Below are 21,653 nucleotides of genomic sequence, written 5' to 3' on the forward strand. Positions count from 1 at the left end.
TAGCAGGGTAGGAAAGCCACACTGCTCTTTGCCATTGACCTATCAGCTGCAATCATCCCTGGTTCCTACCAATGCCCCTCATTTGCGAGGAAAATAAGTGGAACCAAATGGGTGGCTGTCTAATCATGTACAGAACTAGGTGGAACCTTCAGCAAATCATCTAACCTACTTGAGTCTCAACAGTCTCAACTCAAAATGAAAGAAACTGGACCACACACTTTCTCTATGTTCTTTGGCTGTTCTGAGGATAAATTAGGCCATGTCTGCACAATATAAGTATATTAAAACATGTTATTCTTGTGACCATCATTTATGTAATATATTTGGGGGGTTTGTCAGTATTATCAAAGGAATGAAAAAGCTGAATCAGGATTTCATAATCGAGAACTAGAGTAGAACTGTAGGTGCTTAATGCACTGTCCACTGACCATATCACCTTGACTTCCATGGGAGCAGTTGTACTACATTTCAATTTGTGTCACTTGGGTAAAATGAATTAATGGAAGAGATAAGATCAAAAGCTGTAGCCTGGAGAAGAGCTTTTGCTGAAAATCTTAAAATGAAAGAAGACCTATCACTTTTACTCTGCGAGAAGAGAAAATTCTTTGTAAAGTTTTGGTGATGTGTGTTTTTATTAGAATTGCCATTTTCAAGTCTTATTAAAAGTTTGGTCATTTCGTAATTATTGCCAAAAGAAACAGACTATATAATTTGTTTTAGAAGTATGTCTTTGGTTTAAAAACAATATACATTCATGTAGAATTTGGAAAGAAATATATAAAAGTATAAATGAAGAAAAAAAACTAACATTACCATTCAGAATGTTTCAATTACCATTGAAAATGTTTACTTTCTTTCTCTTCCTTTTATAATTATAAATTTGGGATTATACTTGCAACATCCACAATGTATCTTCTTAGGATCTGTTAAATATTCAGACCCACAGACTATATTTGGTGCTAGTCCACTTGGAAGAAACCACAGCTTGCCGGCAGGGTAGCATTACTGATTTATATTTAGCACATGTCCTTGCAATGGTCCAGCAGAGCAATACAGCTCAGGTGCATGGAGGCTACATACAGTTCAGGGGATGCAGGAATTACCCTGGCTGAAAAGCCACATGCCCTGTAGGAGTCAATATATGGTGTAACAACTCCATAGGCATAGTTTCCGGGGACCCACAATAGATACGCCAAGTTACCAGAGTCACTGTTATTGGAAGTCATAGCAGAAGCACTCTCTCAGGTCATAACAGTTATCTGAGAACAGATGCAATTCACCAATAAGGGCTCAATTTTACCTAGTGACATAATTGATACATACTATCTTTTTCTAGGGAAGCAGAGGCAGAAAATTGTGAGGTCAGATTCTCTTACAGAAGAGAAAAAGATCTTACCCACAATACTGCATACAATTTTTTGGCCTTAAAAAATCCTAATATTAAATTACAAACATGTTCCATCATTACTTAAGGTGTTTCAAAAACATGGCTGGCATATAATGTATTAAACCAGTCTGGTATTGTGTATTTAGCTAGTTCCTAGTTTCTCATTATTAAAACTATTACTGACATGAACATCCCTATATACAAATCTTTGTATTTTTATAAATCTGGAAAATGTAATTAATGACTGTGTCTGAAGTTTATTAAGCTCTTAATACATCTTTAACAAACTGCTCTTCAGAAAGAAAATATTAGTTTATGCTTTGACTAGAATTACATGAAAGTCTCTACATTTCGTCAACATAGACTAAGTCCCTTGAAAACATTTGCCAATTTTATATGAGAAAAATGCTATATCCTTTAAAAATTGATTTTTCGTTGGTTACTGATGAGCTTAGAAATATTTATCTGCACATAGTCTATTGATTGCTGGTTGTTAGTTGTCTATTCTTGTCCTCTCTCATTTTGATTTTGGGAAGCTCAACTTTTTAAGTATTAAGGGTACTTATATTTGAGTCTCCTCTGTGGCAAACTTTTTTGCAGTCTTTACTTCTGATAGAAATTTTTATTCTTAGGTAGGCAAATCTACCAGTTTGTTTTCATATGTTTGCATCAATACTGCTAAGTGAGATTATTGTTACTATTCAGGATGCTTTTGTGGGTATTTATGTGGACTCGCTTTCTAAGTGCTTGACATGCATAATGCATGGAAAAGCTTTTCATTTATGAAAAGACCTTGAAACATTTTATATCATTTGAGATTTCTTGTTCCTCAAATGTTCGAGGAAAATTATTCCACAGCTATGTGTCCTGAGTACTATTTTTTAAGATAAATTTTGTCATGTTTAAAATTTTATTCTGTTGGCATTCATATATTCAGCTTTGCTATATCTTTTAAAAAATTTGATATAAGGCATCGCTAGTAAATATCTTCATAGTTATCAATTCTATTGAGATGTAAGCATTTATTGGCACAGAATTGTACATACAACTTAAATAAGTCTTAAGTTTATATTTTTATTTATTTTTGCTTTTAAGTATATGTTTTCTTAACTGTATTTGTATGTCTGACTTTCTATTATAGACTAGCCAGGCAGATGTACACTTATTAATTCTATTTTCTGACTTTAACTTTCTGCTCACAATTTTTATTAATCCATTTCCTTCCCTTTTTTACATTTTTTTAAATGTAAAACAATCTCTATAATTATAAAAAGTAGCTAAAGGAGAACCTAGGCAATGATAAATGAAATTTCCTGGGACTGGGAAGAAGAGAGGAAATATGTTAGTAATTCAGTGGATCACTCAGGGATGCCTGTCTGAATACACAGGAAAACGATATGCTTATGAGACAGGAAGAAACCAGGACCCAATTCTAGACTGAGCCCACGGCCTCCAGGTAGAGCCACCATGAAACCATACCAGACAGAACCCAGTCTGGCCTCCTAGTTTTACGCGGAGTGTGTCACATTGTGAGGTACATGGAAAGGTGTCCTGTATGCTTTCTCTTATTCTGTAGGCTGGTAGAGGCATACAGAGATTAGCCTTCCTCTGGGGAATGGGCATATCTCCCTTCACTGTAGAACTGGAGAGAAGAGGTCTTAATGAGGGTTCTCAGTGGAATTTCATTCCTTTCAGAAGTAGGAAGTTGGTCTGTGACTCCAAAGAGGGCAAAGAGCAGTTCCAGCCAGGTTTTTTGTTTCCCTATTCCTGAACACTTCGTAAATGCCAGGCACTGTGCTAAGTCATTTCTAAGCCCCACAGCAATGCATGAGGTAAGCATTCAGTTGTCCTTATTTTGTATGGGAGGGAACAGCGAGGTGAGTTGCCCAAAGCCAGGATGTGAATCCAGGTGTGCTGAGCAGCAAAGCTTGTGTTTCTTAGCCTCTCTGATACATCATGTTGTGGCTCATCAATGCCGATCTTAGTCCTTACAGCACAGTCTTATCATTTAAGGGAGAGCTTTGTAGAGCCTGGGATCAATAAGCCAAATGAATTTATTACGCCTGTATTATTTATCTTCAAAATTCTATTCCATTTCTCATCTGAAAGCAAGCAAAACATTGGCACAGAAAAACAATATTTGAACTGAGTATCTGAGCAATTGCTGTATTCCTCAGCATGCCAGTCAGTATTTTCATTACTGCCGAATAGAGGGCAGGTAGGGGGGGAGGGAGAGTGGGGGGGGTCAACTGTTAGAAGAGAAGGAGGGGAATGGGAACTAAGATCACAACCCGACTAATCGGACCTTATGGCATATTTAGGCAGAAACACTTAATTTAAAATTCCCCCAATATCATTTTTAAAATAAAAATCAAAATGTCTAAGTGTTAAATCACTTGACCAGGTAACACAGATCTGCAAACTTTATGCTGTCAAGCAATCTCCCTAGAGGACTGTGTGGCCAATTTTTTGCCTCATGAAAGGGAACATGAAATAAATGAAGGTAAAGTTGCAACTTAATTTAATGTGATATAATGTGAACAGAGCCAGAGCCATCAAGAATGAATCACAGCAAACTTCAGGTTAAGCAATTTGTCTCATCTCTGGCCTCTCTGGAAGTTCAATGAGAACAGCAGGAGGTATTGACCTGAGGGATTCTATTCTACTCTAATCTCAGCCGTTATATCAGTGCCAGCACTTACATTCAGAATCTCTTTTGAATACTCGCAACTCATAGCATATTTTTTCAAGAGGACAATAGCTGTTCTTAACACATTAGCCAATCACACCTGTTGATTTGTAACATTCTCACATGCTTTTTAAAAAAACATCTTTTTAAAATTCAGATACCGAAAAACAAAAGCCACCCATACAAGACAAGATCTATTTTAATGAGTTTTTCTGCAGAGCTCCATTCACTGTGTTTTGGCTGAAATAGGATGCCACTGATAAAACTGCTGGTGAATGCTCAGGAAGAGAAGAAAGAGGAGAAAAAGCAGACAGGAAATATTCTTGGGTATCTGACAATAAAGAGGAAAGTCTATTTCTGTACTTACAATAGCAGTTGGGGTGGCAGCCAGCACACAATAGAGCACCAAAGGGGTGATGAAGCTTTCTTCCTCTGTCCCTGGGTAAGGCTTCATTAAGTCTCCGTCCTGACAGAAGAATCCTTGGATATGCACCTGAAAAGTGTCAGTGCATTCGAAGTAGTAGGCAAGCAGCACTGTCCCAGCCATGATGACAAGCTGAAAATACAGCATGGCCACACAGAGACATTAGCAGGGCTTCGGAGCAGCCCTTGCCCCTCAGAGCACACTCCCTCCATCACCCCAGCAGCGGCTCTCCTGATATTGGTATTGGCGAGTGTGTGCGTGCCTGGCGCAGCGTGCTCTGGGAGTGTGTGCTTGCTTGTCTGCCTTGTAACATCTGTTCTATAAACCTTCCAGCAAATAATGAGCAGCTCCCATCTGAAAGGCAGATCCCAGCCAGGCTTGTAGAGAGCTTCAGCCCCTGCTGCCACCCTTTCAGAGTCTCAGAGTATGCATGGGAACCAAGGCACTACAGCCGTTTAGGACAGAGGTGAAAAGTCAAAATGCAGTGGCAAAAGAGTTGTCAAGACGTAGATGTGAGAACTGTTCATGAGCAATTTCATACAATATTACAGGTAGACTTACCTTATGAAATATGAAAGGTAGGTAAACCATGAGTAAACGAAGAAATGGACAAATGAAGAAATTAACAGGAAAACTAAATCCTAGATGGGTTAAGGGAAACTTCGACACCCTAAGTTACTGGCAGGTATTCTACATCAGTCATAACTTTCATCTTTTTCCAAAATGGTTTCTGCCAGTGAGTCAAGGACTTTGCTGACGATCACATCTTATTATAGAAATATAGCCTTCGTAAGATTTAGACATAAAAAAAGACACAGTTATCCTTTTGTTTTGACTCAGATGTCCTAGATATTCACCGAAGTTTAGATATAGTTTTTAGCAGGTATGTGGAATTGAGGGGATATGGAAATGTAACATTTTTTTCCATTCATATTTGGAAATCACCAATGCCAAGATAAGATGGTGATAAAGGTAGACAGAAAATACATCTGAGGTCATGAAATTACAGAAACTTAAGCTGGGAGATATCTTAGAGTTCTTCTTGTCTGACACCTTTATTTTGTAGATGAGGAAAGTGGAACTGACCACTGCTTGATTATCCAAAAATTAAACTAAATATGTGCTTAGATTGAGCATTAACAAAACAAGGAAACTAAAATGAAGAAAATATATTTTTTAAATGTTGATATGTTTAAAGGTATCAAAGTTATGCAAAAAAAATTCAGAACTTGGTAGGACATCTTTAGATATCTATGGCTTAAAGTTGTTTGTATTTTGAAGTACATATAAGGCAGTAAAGGGAAATCATAATCTTTTCAGGGCTTAAGAAGACTAATGTTCTTATTTCAGCCCCAGAGTGACTAATCCAAGGCCACACAGCTGGTTAGTGTGAAAGTCAGGACTAGAAATCCACATTTCCTGATCTGTAGGAAAAAAGGAAAAGCTGAGCTGTATCAGGATCTAAAACAGCATCTTATACGAAAAGGTGGAGAGCGATGGGGGAGGCAAAGTAGCTAAACTCCAGCACAGAGAGGTAATTTTTGGTATACTCATCCATTTTCCTATCCATTGCTTTAGCCACAACATTGAAGCACAGCCTTTACCCTCTGCCCCACTCTAAACCATTCTCTGGAACCAGCACAGCCTCTACTTCTGGGATAGTAATTCTGCAACTCTTCCTTACAGTAGCAGATAGCATCATTTTCTTTTTTCTTTTGCATCAAAGATTTTATTTTATTTTATTTATATATTTTATTATACTTTAAGTTCTAGGGTACATGTGCACAACGTGCAGGTTTGTTACATATGTATACATGTGCCATGTTGGTGTGTTGCACCCATTAATTCGTCATTTACATTAGGTATATCTCCTAATGCTATTCCTCCCCCCTCCCCCCACCCACAACAGGCCCAGGTGTGTGATGTTCCCCTTCCTATGTCCAGTTGTTCTCATTGTTCAATTCCCACCTATGAGTGAGAACATACGGTGTTTGGTTTTTTGTCCTTGTGATAGTTTGCTGAGAATGATGGTTTCCAGCTTCATCCATGTCCCTACAAAGGACATGAACTCATCATTTTTTATGGCTGCATAGAGACTCTGTCTCAAAAACAAAACAAAACCAGACAGACGTTTGTACTTGAGACACATTATAACAGATACCAAAGAGGAAAGGCATCAAAAGAGGAGAAACTGGAAGGACAGGGAAGATTCTTAGTTCAAATGATCCACCCACCTCGGCCTTCCAAAGTGCTAGGATTATACAGGTATGAGCCACTGCACCCAGCTTCAAGTACAAATTTCTGACCATCTTATCTAAAGGTGTTTACCCTCTAGCTACATCCATTGCCACCTTTCCTTTTATTCCAATTAGGCCACAAACCATCTCTTCATTCACTAGCCCTTATACATGACTTGTTTCTGGCTATTTATGGATTACATTCTTCTAGTATCTAGCATTTTCTGCTCCCAGAGATGTGGATCTCGGATCACAACTTTGGACTGTCCAGTAATCTCTGGACACTTCCATGTGTTTTTCCATGCCTGGGGTTGTTTATTGGGGCCACATGTAAATCACCAACCTTTATGCCAGCCTTCTCTGCTGTTTGAAGTAATTGGTTTATTTATTTTCCTTATAGCAACAGAGAAAAGACTTGGATAAATATGTTTCCTGTAAGATTGAGAGGGATACTCCAAAGCTACCCCTGCTAATAGGTGCTCCTGATTGCAGCTAGTTTATAAAATCAAAGCTATGAAGTTTCTGTTTCTTTTATGCTTGACTTGTTAAGTGAGTTGACCTGATGGAAAGGAACCTAGCCAGTTGACTTGATGTTTTGAAGATGAAATAACACCAGGTTTCCAACAGTTTTAAGGCTCTGTCTCTGGAGTCCGTCTGTCCCCCTGCACAGCGCTGATCTGGGATTTTTGTGTGTCTCATGTGTCTCATCCATGTGGCTGGAAATACTTTTCTCTCTCGGCTTCATCAGCTCTTGGGAGATACCTGCTTGGGAATAGGCAAGATCTACGGGGGCTTCTGGATAAAAAAAAAATAAAAACCAAAATGACATCTAGCTTCCTCTTTTATGGGAAGAGGATTGTATTATATGGGTATCTTTGTGATACCACTTCCTTTTTCTAAAAAAAGTGAAAATGATGTAAATAAAAGCAAAAACTTATATATAAGAAAAGAACTCAAGACAAACACAAGGAATGGAAACTCTTAAAACAGAACTATCTTAACACCAAATACACTGAAATCAATGAATATCTAACAACAAAGAAAGCATTACATGCCTAAATTTGAGATCTATAGAACAAATCTTGAATAGTTGCCTAGTTGATTTAATCCTGGAAGCAGCATTCAGAGAGAACTGAATAAATTAAAAGTTTATAAAAATTTGCAGGACATAAAGGACAGAGAACCTTGAAGACCCAAAGGGTGGTAGTGGTAGGTGGGAGCTTCAGCAGCTTATGTGACAGAACTGACCACCCCCCTCGCCCCGAGCATGAATTAGCTTGCCTTGGCTCTTCCCCCGAGCAGCCACAAACTCTTCCCTGTCATTTTCTTTTTCTTTTTTTCTTGGAGACAGGGTCTCATTCTGTCTTCCAGGCTGGAGTGCAGTGGCGGGATCTCGGCTCACTGCAACCTCCACTTCCCTGGTAGCTGGGATTACAGGTGCATGCCATCATGCCTGGCTAATTTTTTGTATTTTTAGTAGAGACAAGGTTTCATCATGTTGACCAGGCTGGTCTCAAACTCTTGACCTCGAGTGATCCACCCATCTCAGCCTTCCAGAGTGTTGGGATTACAGGTGTGACCCACCATGCCCAGCCTTCCCTGTCATTTTCAAGCAATCCTCAAACTCCCTGGGAAATAAGTCCCCCAAGAATGCTATTTAGAGATGCACAGAAGCAGAAATAGAAAACTCAGATTTTGATTTCTAGTTGATTTTCTATTGAACATTCTTCTGTGACTTTTCTTTTCTTTTTTTTTTGAGACAGTGTCTCGCGCTGTTGCCCAGGCTGGAAGGCAATGGCACGATCACAGCTCACCGCAACCTCCGCCTCCTGGGTTCACAAAATTCTCCTGCCTCAGCCTCCCAAGTAGCTGGGATTACAGGTACACACCACCACACCCGGCTATTTTTTCGTATTTTTAGTAGAGACAGGGTTTCACTATTTTGGCCAGGCTGGTCTCGAACTTCTGACCTCGTGATCCACCTGCCTCGGCCTCCCAAAGTGCTGGGATTACAGGCTTGAGCCATCGCGCCTGGCCTCCTGTGACCATATTTTTAAAGGAAACTGATGCACATACTGCAGGAACAGAAACAACACGCATTGATTCTGTCTCCATGAGCAGAGAGATCCATCTCACTGCACTGATGATGCCACACAATTAGCCATCAGCATAATCCTTTCTTCCTCCCTGTCCTGAGACATGATTTATCACTATGTTTGTGTCACTGGTGCCAGCTGGCACAACTGTCATCTCTGTTGCCTTCCTCAGCTCCATTTAGGAATGCATGGAGGGAGGCCATAATGTTGGTGTCACATGAGCAGATGGTGAGGCCATGCTGGGTGCAAGTACTGGTGGAAGGGTTGAAGATGTCAGTGTGAAAGAAGCAATTATGGCTGTGGGAGTATAACAAGGTGTAAGGAGCTCGTGTACCAGGGACTTTCCTCAGCTGTTGCTTTCCAAGAATGACAATCCAATGTAGTAGTAAAAAATGCATTAAGTGCTGATCATTCCACGAGGCTTCAGAAGGCAGAAACCAGCAATATCGGAAATTCAGCTTCCTGTGGTTGAAAGCAGTGTGTTTCTACCAAGGCCCTTTGCTGGTTAAAGAAAAGTAAAAATGTCAAGAAGAGCAATAATTGTGAAGGTCACAAAGCTGAGAGAAGAGGATGAGAACCTTTTCCAACAGGCTGTTAAGTCTGGAGGAACTGTGGACCAATAATTTATATGTCCTGATACGAGCTGGGGAAACAGGGAATCAGATAATGATGGTGTGACTCATGTAAGCCTGTGTGTCCAGGGCAGTAGGACAGAGGCAAGAGTTTGGAATGAGAGTATACATGAAGCATCTTGTCTCAAGTGTAAAGGGCATATTTCAAACTGGGGAATCCTAGTGCTAGGTGACCAACCATCCAGTTTGTTGAGGGCTGAGGGGCTTCCTGGGGCACAGGACTTTCAGGGCTAAAACTAGGATGGCCCTGAGCAATTTGGGGTGACTAAACACAAACAATGAACCAAGCACAGACAAACCAGAGACAATATATCCCTCCCCAAAGAAGTTTCTCATTCTGGTTCGGCCATGAGCTATCAAAGCCAGTCAATCAGCAACTCTTCTTGTGAGCTGCCTCTGAACTCAGTCTCACTCTAAGTGATGTGAAGGTGAGGAATTCAGACATGCTCTCCAACCCCAAGTAGTCTGTAATCTACCCGGGGCGTGCCCACCAACACAGGGAACAACGGAGGTTGTCTGCTGATCCCAAGTGGGAGTCATGCGTGGCTGCAGGTGCCTGGTGAACTGGTTGGGAGGGGAATTGATGGAAGGAGAACAATGGAAGAGGGGATATTGCATGAGGGAGAAGAGGATGCATGTGGAGGGAGAGGGCTGTATGGTGTCTGCTTAGGGTATTGGTTTTGGCCCAGCGCCATCAATATATATGTTCAATTCCATAGAGCAAGGGGATAAAGGAAATATTGGGCAGAGGGAGTATGACGTCAGAGCTTAGGTGGTAAGAACTGACATGGTTGTGACATGAAAGCAATGTCTTAGCCAGAACACCAGGGAATAGCACACTTTAAGGATTCGGATGTTTTTTGGTATTGGGAAAAAGCATCCTAGTCACAAATGTCAATGGTTGCACACAAGGGCTGGGGTGGGAAACCCTCAAGTAGCATTGACAGAACTGGAAACCAATGTAGTAGGCTAGAGGGGAAGCACATAAATTGATAGCCCCCGTGAGACCTCACTGGGGAGCCTTAGAAATAAGTTTGACTCCCTGAGAGGGGATGGAGGTCCTCCATATACAACAGACGCAAGAGCCAAGGAGGTGGAGGAAGGAGAGAGAAGGAAGAAGAGAGGGAGGAAGAAAAGGAGAAGGAGGCAGAGATGGTAATGTTACATTGTGCATGTCCCAGGAACTGTTTTAAACACCTTACATAAATTAACTCTTCATCTGCCTAACCATCGTGGGTGGTAAGTACATTATTATTTCCATTTTACATTTGAGGAAACAGGCACAGACAGATTGCGTGAAGTCACACAGCTCACGGGGTAAACCTTGGATGATTACTATAAATATCTCTCTCCACTCAAATTTGTGTGGCCTAGGGGAAAGTCAGGTTCCAAATATAAGTCAGCAGAATATTAAGAACTAAACTATGTTAAATACTTGGACACTTTAAATGTTTCCAAGTGTCAGTTTTCTCGTCTGTATGAAGGTTAATAACCATCTCACAAAAATGCAATGAGATGTGTTTATGTATTCCTATTTTGTTCCAAAAATCAACTTTCATCAAATAAAGTAAGCTAGCATCAGCAAGAAGTTGGAATGGAAGCAGGAAGGAAATAAATATGGTGATATAAAATAGAGGCAGGAATTACATGCTTCATTCTAAATTGTCTAACAGTCAATGCAATAAGGAAATGGTGGTCAATATCTATAAGATCAAAAGCAAACCAATGGTTAAAGGATAAGCAGAATACTTCTGATATAGTGACCAGACAGGAGTTCTTCCTTTGGGTTCTTGTAAACAACGTAATAGGATAAACAATGATTCAGTGGTGAGTATGATGGTGCTGTTCTTTTTTTAATTTTTTTTTTAAATTATACTTTAAGTTCTGAGATACATGTGCAGAACGTCCAGGTTTGTTACATAAGTATACACGTGCCGTGGTAGTTTGCTGCACCCATCAACCTGTCAAGTACATTAGGTATTTCTCCTAATGCTATCCCTCCCCCAGCTCCCTACCCCCCAACAGGCCCTGGTGTGTGATGTTCCACTCCCTGTATCCAGGTGTTCTCATTGTTCAACTCCCATTTATGAGTGAGAATATGCATTGTTTGGTTTTCTGTTCTTATGTTAGTTTGCTGAGAATTATAGTTTCCTGCTTCATCCATGTCCTTGCAAAGGACATGAACTCATCCCTTTTTATGGCTGCATAGTATTTCATGGTATATATGTGCCACATTTTCTTTATCCAGTCTATCATTGATGGGCATTTGGGTTGGTTCCAAGTCTTTGCTATTGTGAACAGTGCTGCAATAAACCTATGTGGGCATGTGTCTGTATAGTAGAATGATTTATAATCCTTTGGGTATATACCCAGTAATGGGATTGCTGGCTCAAATGGTATTTCTGGTTCTAGATCCTTGAGGAATCGCCACACTGTCTTCCACAATGGTTGAACTAATTTACACTCCCACCAACAGTGTAAAAGCATTCTTATTTCTCCACATCTTCTCCAGTATCTATTGTTTCCTGATGGTGCTGTTCTTAATATGAGACCTCATATCAACTTAATATGAGACCTCATATCAACTTAATATAGGTTTCATATAAGCAAAACTCACAAAAACAAGACTCTCAAATAGAATGGAAGGGGTAGGCATTATGATTCAGCTGCAGCTGAACTTGAGAGAGACAGCATAACGAAAGGTTAAGAGTACAGGACAGACTGCCTAGGTTGGAAACCAGCTGTGCTGCCTACTAGGTGTGTGGTCTAAATTTTTGTGCCTCCATTTGAAAAATTGGGTTAATATTACTATAGTACTTAATGCTTCAGATTATCATGAAGATTAAATGAGGACTGTGTAACAAGTACTTAGAACAGTGTCTGACTCATAACAAAAATCGTTTCCTAGAAGAGTAGATAGATTGTGTATCTTTCAAGACTCATTTCTTGGTACAGTTTTTCTCAGTTTAGTTTTTAAGAACTAATGGACAGCAGTGAATTAGAGACTTTTTCTAGCAAGTCTCCAGTTAGTTAGTTAAATACAAACCTATATCTTTTTTTTTTTTTAACTTTTAAGTTCAGGGGTACATGTGCAGGATGTACAGGTCTGTTGCATAGGTAAATGTGTGTCATGGGGATTTGTTGTACAGATTATTTCATCATGTAGGTATAAAGTCTAGTATCCATTCATTATTTTTCCTGATCCTCTACCCTCCAGTAGGTTCTGGTGTGCATTGTTCCCGTCTATGTGTCAATGTGTTATCATTTAGCTCCCACTTATAAGTCAGAACATGCAGTATTTTGTTTTCTGTGTCTGCGTTAGTTTGCTAAGGATAATGGCCTCCAGCTCTATCCATGTTCCGGCAAAGGACATGATCTCATTCTTTTTTATGGATGCATATTATTCCATGGTGAATATGTTCCACAGTTTATTTATCCAGTCTATCATTGTTGAGCATTTAGGTTGATTCCATGACAGACCTATATCTTTTAATTAAAGCAATTAAACTGTGGTTAAGAAGGACATCCTCTTGTGAAAACTGAGGGACTTCAAATGTACCAGTGTGTATATGAGAATTCATCCCCTCTTCTTTAAGGACTAAAGAGGTGCCCACAGGCAAGGATATGTAGATGAAATGCGATCATCCAGTCATTCAACTAATATTGAGTGTCTACTATACACAGACAACAAGAATACTTAGTTAAAAAAACTGAGCAACAAAAATGTTAAAATAGCCATGGTCTTTGGACTCATGGGGTTTTCTGTCAGGGAAGACAGATATTATAAAAGTAAGCCCAAAAAAATAATAATAGTGACTCTTACTGATTGCCCATGTAATCAGCTATGTAACTTTAAGTATATTATCTTACATGATACTTACACTACTCTGAGGTATAATGAGTTACCTCAATCTGAACCTCTGGAGCCATTTAACTGTTCTTTTTACACTTAAAACCTGCAATTAACACAATGACATGATGTATATAAAAAGCTTAGTACAATGCCTGACACTTGATAAGTACTCAGCTCTTTTTCTTGCTTTTAAATTTCTATTTGCTCTTCCTTTTCAGTGCTTTTTTTACTTTGGGGTGATAGTAGGGGTTGACTGAGGTCTCCTCCTCCTCCATTCTTCTTTCTTGACTATCTGAAAACACTGTTCCTTTAATTTTCCCTTTTTTTCAGCCTGGTCTATAAATGGTGGTACCCACCCAGGATCTATGTTTAACCCCTTTGTCATTTTCTTTCTATGTTCTCTTCTAGGGAGATCTCATCTCTTTTTGTGGCTTCCATTCTTATATTGATTCCATTGACTCTCCCATCATCATTTGTAGCTCTGGGTTTTCTCCTGACCACCAACTTGGTGTGTTCCATAGGTACTCCAAATGCCACAAGTCTAAACTGGAACTCTTATTTCTCCTCTCCCCAGGCTGCAGCTTCTCTTGAGTTCCCTATCCTAGTAAATCCAACCACCATTCTCTCAGTTACACAGGCTAGAAATCTCAGTGTCATCTTAGACTCCTCCTTCCCCTAGCTTTCTCTTCACACCATACCTGGTCAGTTGCTAAAGTCTTACTGCAGGGTCTCCTTACATTTGTCTCATTTGTGCAAACTGCCACTGCCACCTTCAGGCTTCCACATTCTCTCACCTACACTATTGAAATCTCGTCCGACCTGCTTTTGCTGCCTTTGGGATCTCAACCTCTCCATGCCATCATTTACCCTGCTGCTAAGAGTTACCATCCTAAGGCATAGCTATGATTATATCTGTATACTCCCCAAAATCTTCAGTGATTACTTTGTATGGACTGAATTTTTGTGTTCTCCCCAAATTCATATTTCAAAGCCTAAATCCCCAATGTGATGGTATTTGGAGGTGGGGTCCCAGTCTCACGTATAGGATTAGTGTTCTTAGGAGACATGAGAGAGCTGATCTCTCTCTTGGCCTCAGTGAGGTTATAGCAAGGAGGCAGTATGAAACTAAACTGAATCTTGGGACCCCAAAATCACTAAGCCAAAGGGAAAAGTCAAGCTGGGAACTGCTTAGAGAAAACCTGTCTCTCATTCCATTTCTTAAAAAAGATTAAAAAGCTACATGCCTCCCTCACAAGGGACAAAGGACAGACAAAACTCAAAGTCATCCCTCTGCTGACAGATAAATGCATATCTGATTGCTTCCTTTGGAAAGGCTAATCAAAAACTCAAAAGAATGCAACCATTTGTCTCTTATCTACCTGTGACCTGGAAGCCCCTTCCCTGCTTCAAGTTGTCCCGCCTTTCTGGACTGAACCAATGTATATCTTACATATATTGATTGATGTCTCATGTCTTCTAAAATGTATAAAACCAAGCCATGTCCTGACCATCTAGGGCACATGTCATCAGGACCTCCTTAGGCTATATCATAGGCATGTCTCTTTAACCTTGGATAAACTTCCTAAATTCAGACCTGTCTCAGATATATGGGGTTCACAGCAGCTACCTGCAAACCAGCAAGAGGGCCCTCACTAGACAGTGAATCTGCTGGCTCTTTGATTTTGGCTTCCCAGTTTTCAAAACAGTGAGCTATATGGTCATTTATGCTTCCTAGTCTATTATAATTTGCTATTGCAGCCCAGATTAAGACACAGCTATTCTAGGTAAATCCAGCAATTTTCTCTGCATTGAACACACTGGCCTTTGTCCTGCCCATATTTTTTGGTAATGGATAGAAGCAGCCTACCATTTGAATAGAGTCCAAGCCAGCAAATCCCATCAGGCATGGCCCCTTAGCTAGTGGAGAATACATAGGTCTACCTCTCTTCCTGGGCTGCCTTCACCTTCTTACTTGGCCACTCCTTAAAGAATAAATGCAAATAGTACATTCTTGTCTTCATTTAGTACTTCCTTCCTCCAGTGTCTTGGTGGTTGTTTATGGGTGGATGATATGGAGAAATGTAGAATATATAATAATATTACTAAGTAGATTTACAATTACATCAAGAAAGGGATAAATATTGGGTATAACTTAAACTAAATTGGGCTACAAAATTTTCTCTTTGATCTTTTGCTGCTAGGGATTTTTTAATTCAATGACATGGATGAATACATAGAAGAATGTTAAATGTATAGTGATATAAAACTGGCAGGCATAGCTGATATCAGAAAGCAAGATTAAAAATTCAAAATGATTCTGACATTTGGGATAAATATAAAATCCTACAGCAAGTTTCTGATAGTCAATAATTGCAAGGATCAGTAGAGCAAAAGGCATAGAACTCGAGCCTGAGAGGCTAAAGAGCTCTGTTCTTTCCCAGGGCTGCCTCAAAGAAGGGAAGGGGCAGAGCTGAATACACATGGTATGCATGAGAAAGTGACCATGCTGAGAGGACGAGCCAAGAGAATTCTGTGAACAGAAGGTCATGGATGACTTGTGCATTTTACTTATTTATTCATTTGTTTAAGGGAGGGGCAGGGGATAGATGCAATCCATCAAGGATCTCTACGGTCTAAAATTTTACAGTTCTGCTATATCTTTTGTTAAACTAAACTGATTTTGGTGCTAACTTGAGGTCTCTCTGGTAAAGCAATAGAAGTCAGCAAACTCCTGCTACACACCAACCATGTGCCAAGCCCCTCAGAGGGATGAGAGAAATATAAAGATGAAGTTCTTAGCTTTTCAAGGATATGAGGATGTGACCATATTATCAGTGTTATAACACAATTGGTTATACCTTAACGGATGGATAGATGAGTGGCTGAGAAAGATGGAAGGATGGACAGACACCACAATGACATCAAGAAGTGAATATTCACTGAGAGACAGAGAAGTATTGTGGCAGCAGAGAAGTATTGTGACAGCAGTGACATTTGAGCTAGTTGTTATGGTGTAATGGAAATGTATGGACTTTGGAATTTTAAGACCCAGATGCAGTACTAGATGGACCATTAACTACTTGTGCAGCTTTAGGCATTGTACAAAAATGAGTACTGAACTGGCTTTGGGAAGACTGGTTTAACTTTCTGCCTAACGTGTGGCTTTTAGGCTTTCCCTTGTTCTAACAGTCATTTTGAGTCTTAAACCTAGACAGAAGAGTAAAGAAAACTTTTATAATTAATTCTGTTGGCCTGTTCATGCTATAATAATATCCACATTAAAACCCTAATGTGTGATGTTGTAAGTCCAAAGTAAAGATAACTTACTTAAGGATTTAAAAATAGATTAATCCACTTAAGAATAGGATTTTAGCCCAACAAAAGAAGTTTGCCTAGTCATTATGGATGGGCTACAGTGGGATTAAGTTGCATGGGGTTTTGTGATATATTTGATGCTGTACTTTTCATTATTTGAGGATAGGAGCATGTAATGTGTTTTCTATCACTAGAATATTCTAGTACAGAACACTAGTTGTTGAATTATAAAGAAGAACCCAGAAGTGGATGGACATTGGTTAGATGAACACTAAAGCTCCTGAAATTGCTCGGAAGTCTTCATAGCATAATGTGATGGCTCCCTCCTATGCTCCTATACACTTCCTGTGCATACCTGCCAGGAACTGTGCCCTTCTGGCATGAGGTGACTATCCCAATCTCTTCAAACCAAGCTGTGAGGCCCTAAGGGAAAGGATCCTTCAAATCTGTAACCCCAGTTTAGCACAGGCACATAATAATAAAATATTGGTTGAATAAGTGGCTGAGAGTCTATAGTTTGTGATATGATATGAAACTGTTTGGGACATATTATTACATTGGTTAAAACTAAACTATTGGTTTAATATAAATGTGTTCTGAATGGTGCTCTCCAATATACAAAATAGTAATAAGTGCTCTGGGAAAGAAGAGGGAGTGTGGGGACATGAGACAGAGAGATAAGTATCTGGGGCCAGGAGAAGTTTGTGAAATCCTGGGTTAAACTCAATTTGACAGATTTTGTTACTGGAATATTCTCGGGGCCTACTGGTATTGGGGAATTCCCAGAAATGCATTTTAGCATACAGTCATTTAAACTCATTTGAACATAGAACTTCCCCCGCTTTCTACCCATGGTGCACTAAATTATCAATATAAAGAATATTTATGGAACTGAATTTGGGAAATGCAGGCACAGTTTCTGAACTGGAAAGAAGAAGGGAGGAGAGAAAAAGTATGACTGTTTATTTGTATTGGGGGTGTTAGAAGCAACCTGTTTACAGGCATCAAATTTAATAAAAGTCTTTTGTATTGCTACAATCTTTATTTCTATCAGGATAAATATACTATCTGTTCTTGATCATTGAACCATTGACCTCAATTGTGGTTACAAAATAGGAACATTTTGCTTGGACCATTTTGAGGAACTCAGAGACAAATGCCATCTCATAAGTTCAGGCATAGGGACCCCCAAATCAGGTTCTTTGCTACACTATTCACTATTATGCATATGTCATAGCAAGCTAAGAAAGGAGAATGAAAGAATGTGGCAAACAATAATAGCAGCAACAACATACTTCACAATGAGCACCATCCCTGGAATTTCTGCAATCACAGAGGTCCCTTTTGGATCTCTGGGTTGCTTAGGGGCAATTCTGGTGAAACCGTCAGCAGTGGCAGTCCGCTCACCCCCTCAACCCTCAAAAAAATACGGCTTGGAGCTCCTCAACTCCTCACAAGATAGTTCTTCTCCTTCAACCCAGTCAGGCTCAGCATCACTATCACCATCGATATCTCTAAAAGACTTACAAATATTTCTTCAAGGCTTATCTGGGTGTAGTTTTATGTGATCACACCATTCTATGAATGTGTAAGCAAACACCTACCTAATATTTTAAAAATTAAACTCTTGAGTTTCTATCAATTATTATGTAAAACACATATATCCTGTTTTAAAGCTTATAAGCTATATGCAGAAAGTTTCAAAAGAGAGGATGCAGTTCAAACAGTTGGATTAAAGGATAATAATACAAGAGTTGCTGCTATTGTTGTTTTTTAAGGAAGCATAGGGAGGAGCAGGAGTGGAAACTAAGAGGAGGAGCAGCAAATGTGTATGGCCAGAGAAATGGGTTAGCAATGGAACGCTGGACTGGGCTCCACCACTGCTGTAAGAAAGATCATCTCAAGTTCTGTTATCTTTGGACAACTTTCTCAAAGGAGACAAGATGAAATTCCCAAGACACTAGGATGCTTTGTGAAGTTATAAGGAGTTATTACTTTACCTCTCCTAGCTCGTGAAGTTCAGACCTTTAATCATTCACATAGATGCACTATTGGGGAAAATTGTTTTGCTTTGCAAAGGCACATCTAAATATTTGCAAATGTAGCAACAATAAGCACATTCCATATTGTATTGCCACTACTCAGTTGCATGTTGTTTTCTTGCCCCTAAACTGCAAGCTCCTCAGGAACTCATCTTTGAATCCCAGGCAGCAAGAATGAAACCTGGTGTTTGATAAACACATTTGGAGTAAGATGCATTTCTTAAATAAGATCCCTAAAGCAAAAGGCCAAAGGAAAAAAATGGAAACAATTGATTACATCAAACTTCAAGGCATTCTGTTCAGTAAACTAACTCTTCAATAAAGTTAACAAAAGGGTTAACTCTTGCAGAGTGGGAGAAATTATTTGCAATCTTCGAAACACAGATGTAATTAACATCATATATATAAAACAAACTCCTGTAAATCCTGAATGGAGAGACAGGAAATCAAATATTTACATGGGCAAAGTTATGAATAAGCAATTTCTAGGGGGAACAATCCAATAGTGTCCTGGAGCTGTGTTGTGCCATCTTATGAGAGCCTATTATGAAATTTCATGAGCTAGTTGCTAAAGGGTAGCTTGAAATTGGTCATGCCACAGTATTTATACCATGGAAATCGACAAACTGCACAACAAATCAACCTCCCTTCTCTTTCATCATCCCCTAAAGCCAGGAGTTAAACATTTACCAGCCAAATGCTAGAGAAATCCAAATGACTTTCATATACATGAGCTCACTAAAGGAGAAATGCAAATCAAAACAACAGTGACATGCTATTTTTATGTCTAATCAAATTAGCAAAAATTTGAAAGTTAGATAATAAGTGTTGATGAGAATATAGGCAAATGGAAACACCATGCACAGCCAAGAGATTTTAAGTTGGCACAGACTTTTTGGCGTACAACCTGGCACTGCCTGGAGAAGGGGAGTGTGCATATGCCCTATAACCCAGTAGTCCCACTCGTTGGTATACCTCCCTTAGGTTTGTGCAAGGAAAGACATAAGGATGTCAATACAGTGTCATTTTTGGTTAAAAAGTTGGAGGGAACAGGAAAATAAGTAAAAAGATACTGTCTATGATGGAATATTACATAATTGTTAAAAATAATGTATTGGATTTTCATAAACACATAAGTGGCTGTTATTAAATGTCTAATACTTTTCGAGGCCTAAGTTCTTTACACACGTTCATTCAGTCCTTATATTTTTAGAAAGTGGGTATTAGTAACTATTTTACAGGTAAGGAGCATGAGGATCAGAGAGTTTAAGTTATTAGCGTAAGGTCACACAGCATGGAAGAGCCAGCATTCACCCTATGTAGTATAATCTAGATCAGGGATTCACAACCCCCCTGGTCTATGGCCTGATAGGAACTGGGCCACACAGCAGGAGGTGAGTGGCAGGCAAGTGAGCAAAGCTCCATCTGTATTTACAGCTGCTCCCCATTGCTCACACTACCACCTGAGCTCTGCCTCCTGTCAAATCAGCAGTGCCATGAGATTCTCATAGAAGCATGAACCCTATTGTGAACTGCACAAGTGTGAGATCTAGGTTTCATGTTCCTTATGAGAATCTAATGCCTGATAATCTGTCACTGTTTCCTATCACCCCCAGATGGACTATCTAGTTGCAGGAAAACAAGCTAAGGGCTCTCACTGATTCTACATATGATGAGTTGTATAATTATTTCGGTATATGTTATATTTTAATAATAATAGAAATAAAATACACAATAAATGTAATGTGCTTGAATCATCCTAAAACCATCCCTATCCCCTGGTCTGTGGAAAAATTGTCTTCCACAAAATTGGTCTCTGGTGCCAAAAATGTTGGGAACCGCTGCTCTCAATTTTCTACTCTTTTTTTTTTTTTTTTTTTTTTGAGATGGAGTCTCGCTCTGTCGCCCAGGCTGGAGTGCAGTGGCGCAATCTCGGCTCACTGCAAGCTCCGCCTCCCGGGTTCACGCCATTCTCCTGCCTCAGCCTCTCCGAGTAGCTGGGACTACAGGCGCCCGCCACCACGCCCGGCTAATTTTTTTGTATTTTTAGTAGAGACGGGGTTTCACCGTGGTCTCGATCTCCTGACCTCGTGATCCGCCCGCCTCGGGATTTTCTACTCTTAATCATTATGTTCTACTGACTAAAAAGCTTAAAAACGAAGCTTAAAAGCATTAAGTGAAAAACAGAAAAGAAGCAGAGAAAGACCCATAGTACAATGATTTTTATCTAAGTTAAAAACGTGTACTAAAAACACTACATACTTTTCAGGATATATACATATTTAAGGGCATATAATAAATACATTAGAGTCAGGATAGGGAATGATGAGGACAAATCATCAAATGACTAAACCACATACTGGGCAGTATAATTAATTCAATTTGGTAGACACAAAGACCAAATAGAGCCCATGAATGAATATTTAGCATCCTATAGACTTAGAAGGTGTTATGTTGAATAAAAGGTGGCATTTGATAACAGACCCAAACTACTGTCTTTCTCAATTTATGGTTGCAATAAATCTGACTTGTTGAAAAAGAAGCAGAATGAGTAGAAAATAAGAATCATGCTGCATGCTAATGCATTCTTTTTATTTTTGGAGACAAAGTCTCACTCTGTCGCCCAGGCTGGAGTCCAGGGGCATGATCTTGGCTCACTGCAGCCTCCTGGGTTCAAGCAATTCTCGTGCCTCAGCCTCCAGAGTAGCTGAAATTACAGGTGTACGCCACCACACCCGGCTCATTTTGTATTTTTAGTAGAGACGGGTTTCACCATGTTGGCCAGGTTGGTCTTGAACTCCTGACCTCAAACGATCTGCCTGCCTCGGCCTCCCAAAGTGCTGGGATTACAGGCATGAGCCACCATGCCTGGCCACTAATGCATTCTTAATCTTTTATTAAATTAAGGAAAGACATCTGATTGCTGTTGACTCTTGTACAAAAGTCCACAACCATGAAATGCTGTGGAACCCTCCACT

General features: G+C 39.6%; 1 protein-coding gene across 1 annotated transcript in view; it reads right to left on the reverse strand.

The window, feature by feature from the left end:
* Window positions 1-21,653, reverse strand: part of PLPPR1 (phospholipid phosphatase related 1) — a 296,330-nt gene that overhangs the window by 49,674 nt on the left and 225,003 nt on the right. Inside the window, exon 3 of the mRNA XM_055271665.2 lies at window positions 4,444-4,632. Within this exon, the coding sequence (XP_055127640.1) occupies window positions 4,444-4,632 (189 nt within the window). The remainder of the gene's footprint in view (window positions 1-4,443; window positions 4,633-21,653) is intronic.

This window comes from Symphalangus syndactylus, chromosome 3 (genome assembly GCF_028878055.3).
Source record: "Symphalangus syndactylus isolate Jambi chromosome 3, NHGRI_mSymSyn1-v2.1_pri, whole genome shotgun sequence".
Taxonomy (NCBI): Eukaryota; Metazoa; Chordata; class Mammalia; order Primates; family Hylobatidae; genus Symphalangus; species Symphalangus syndactylus.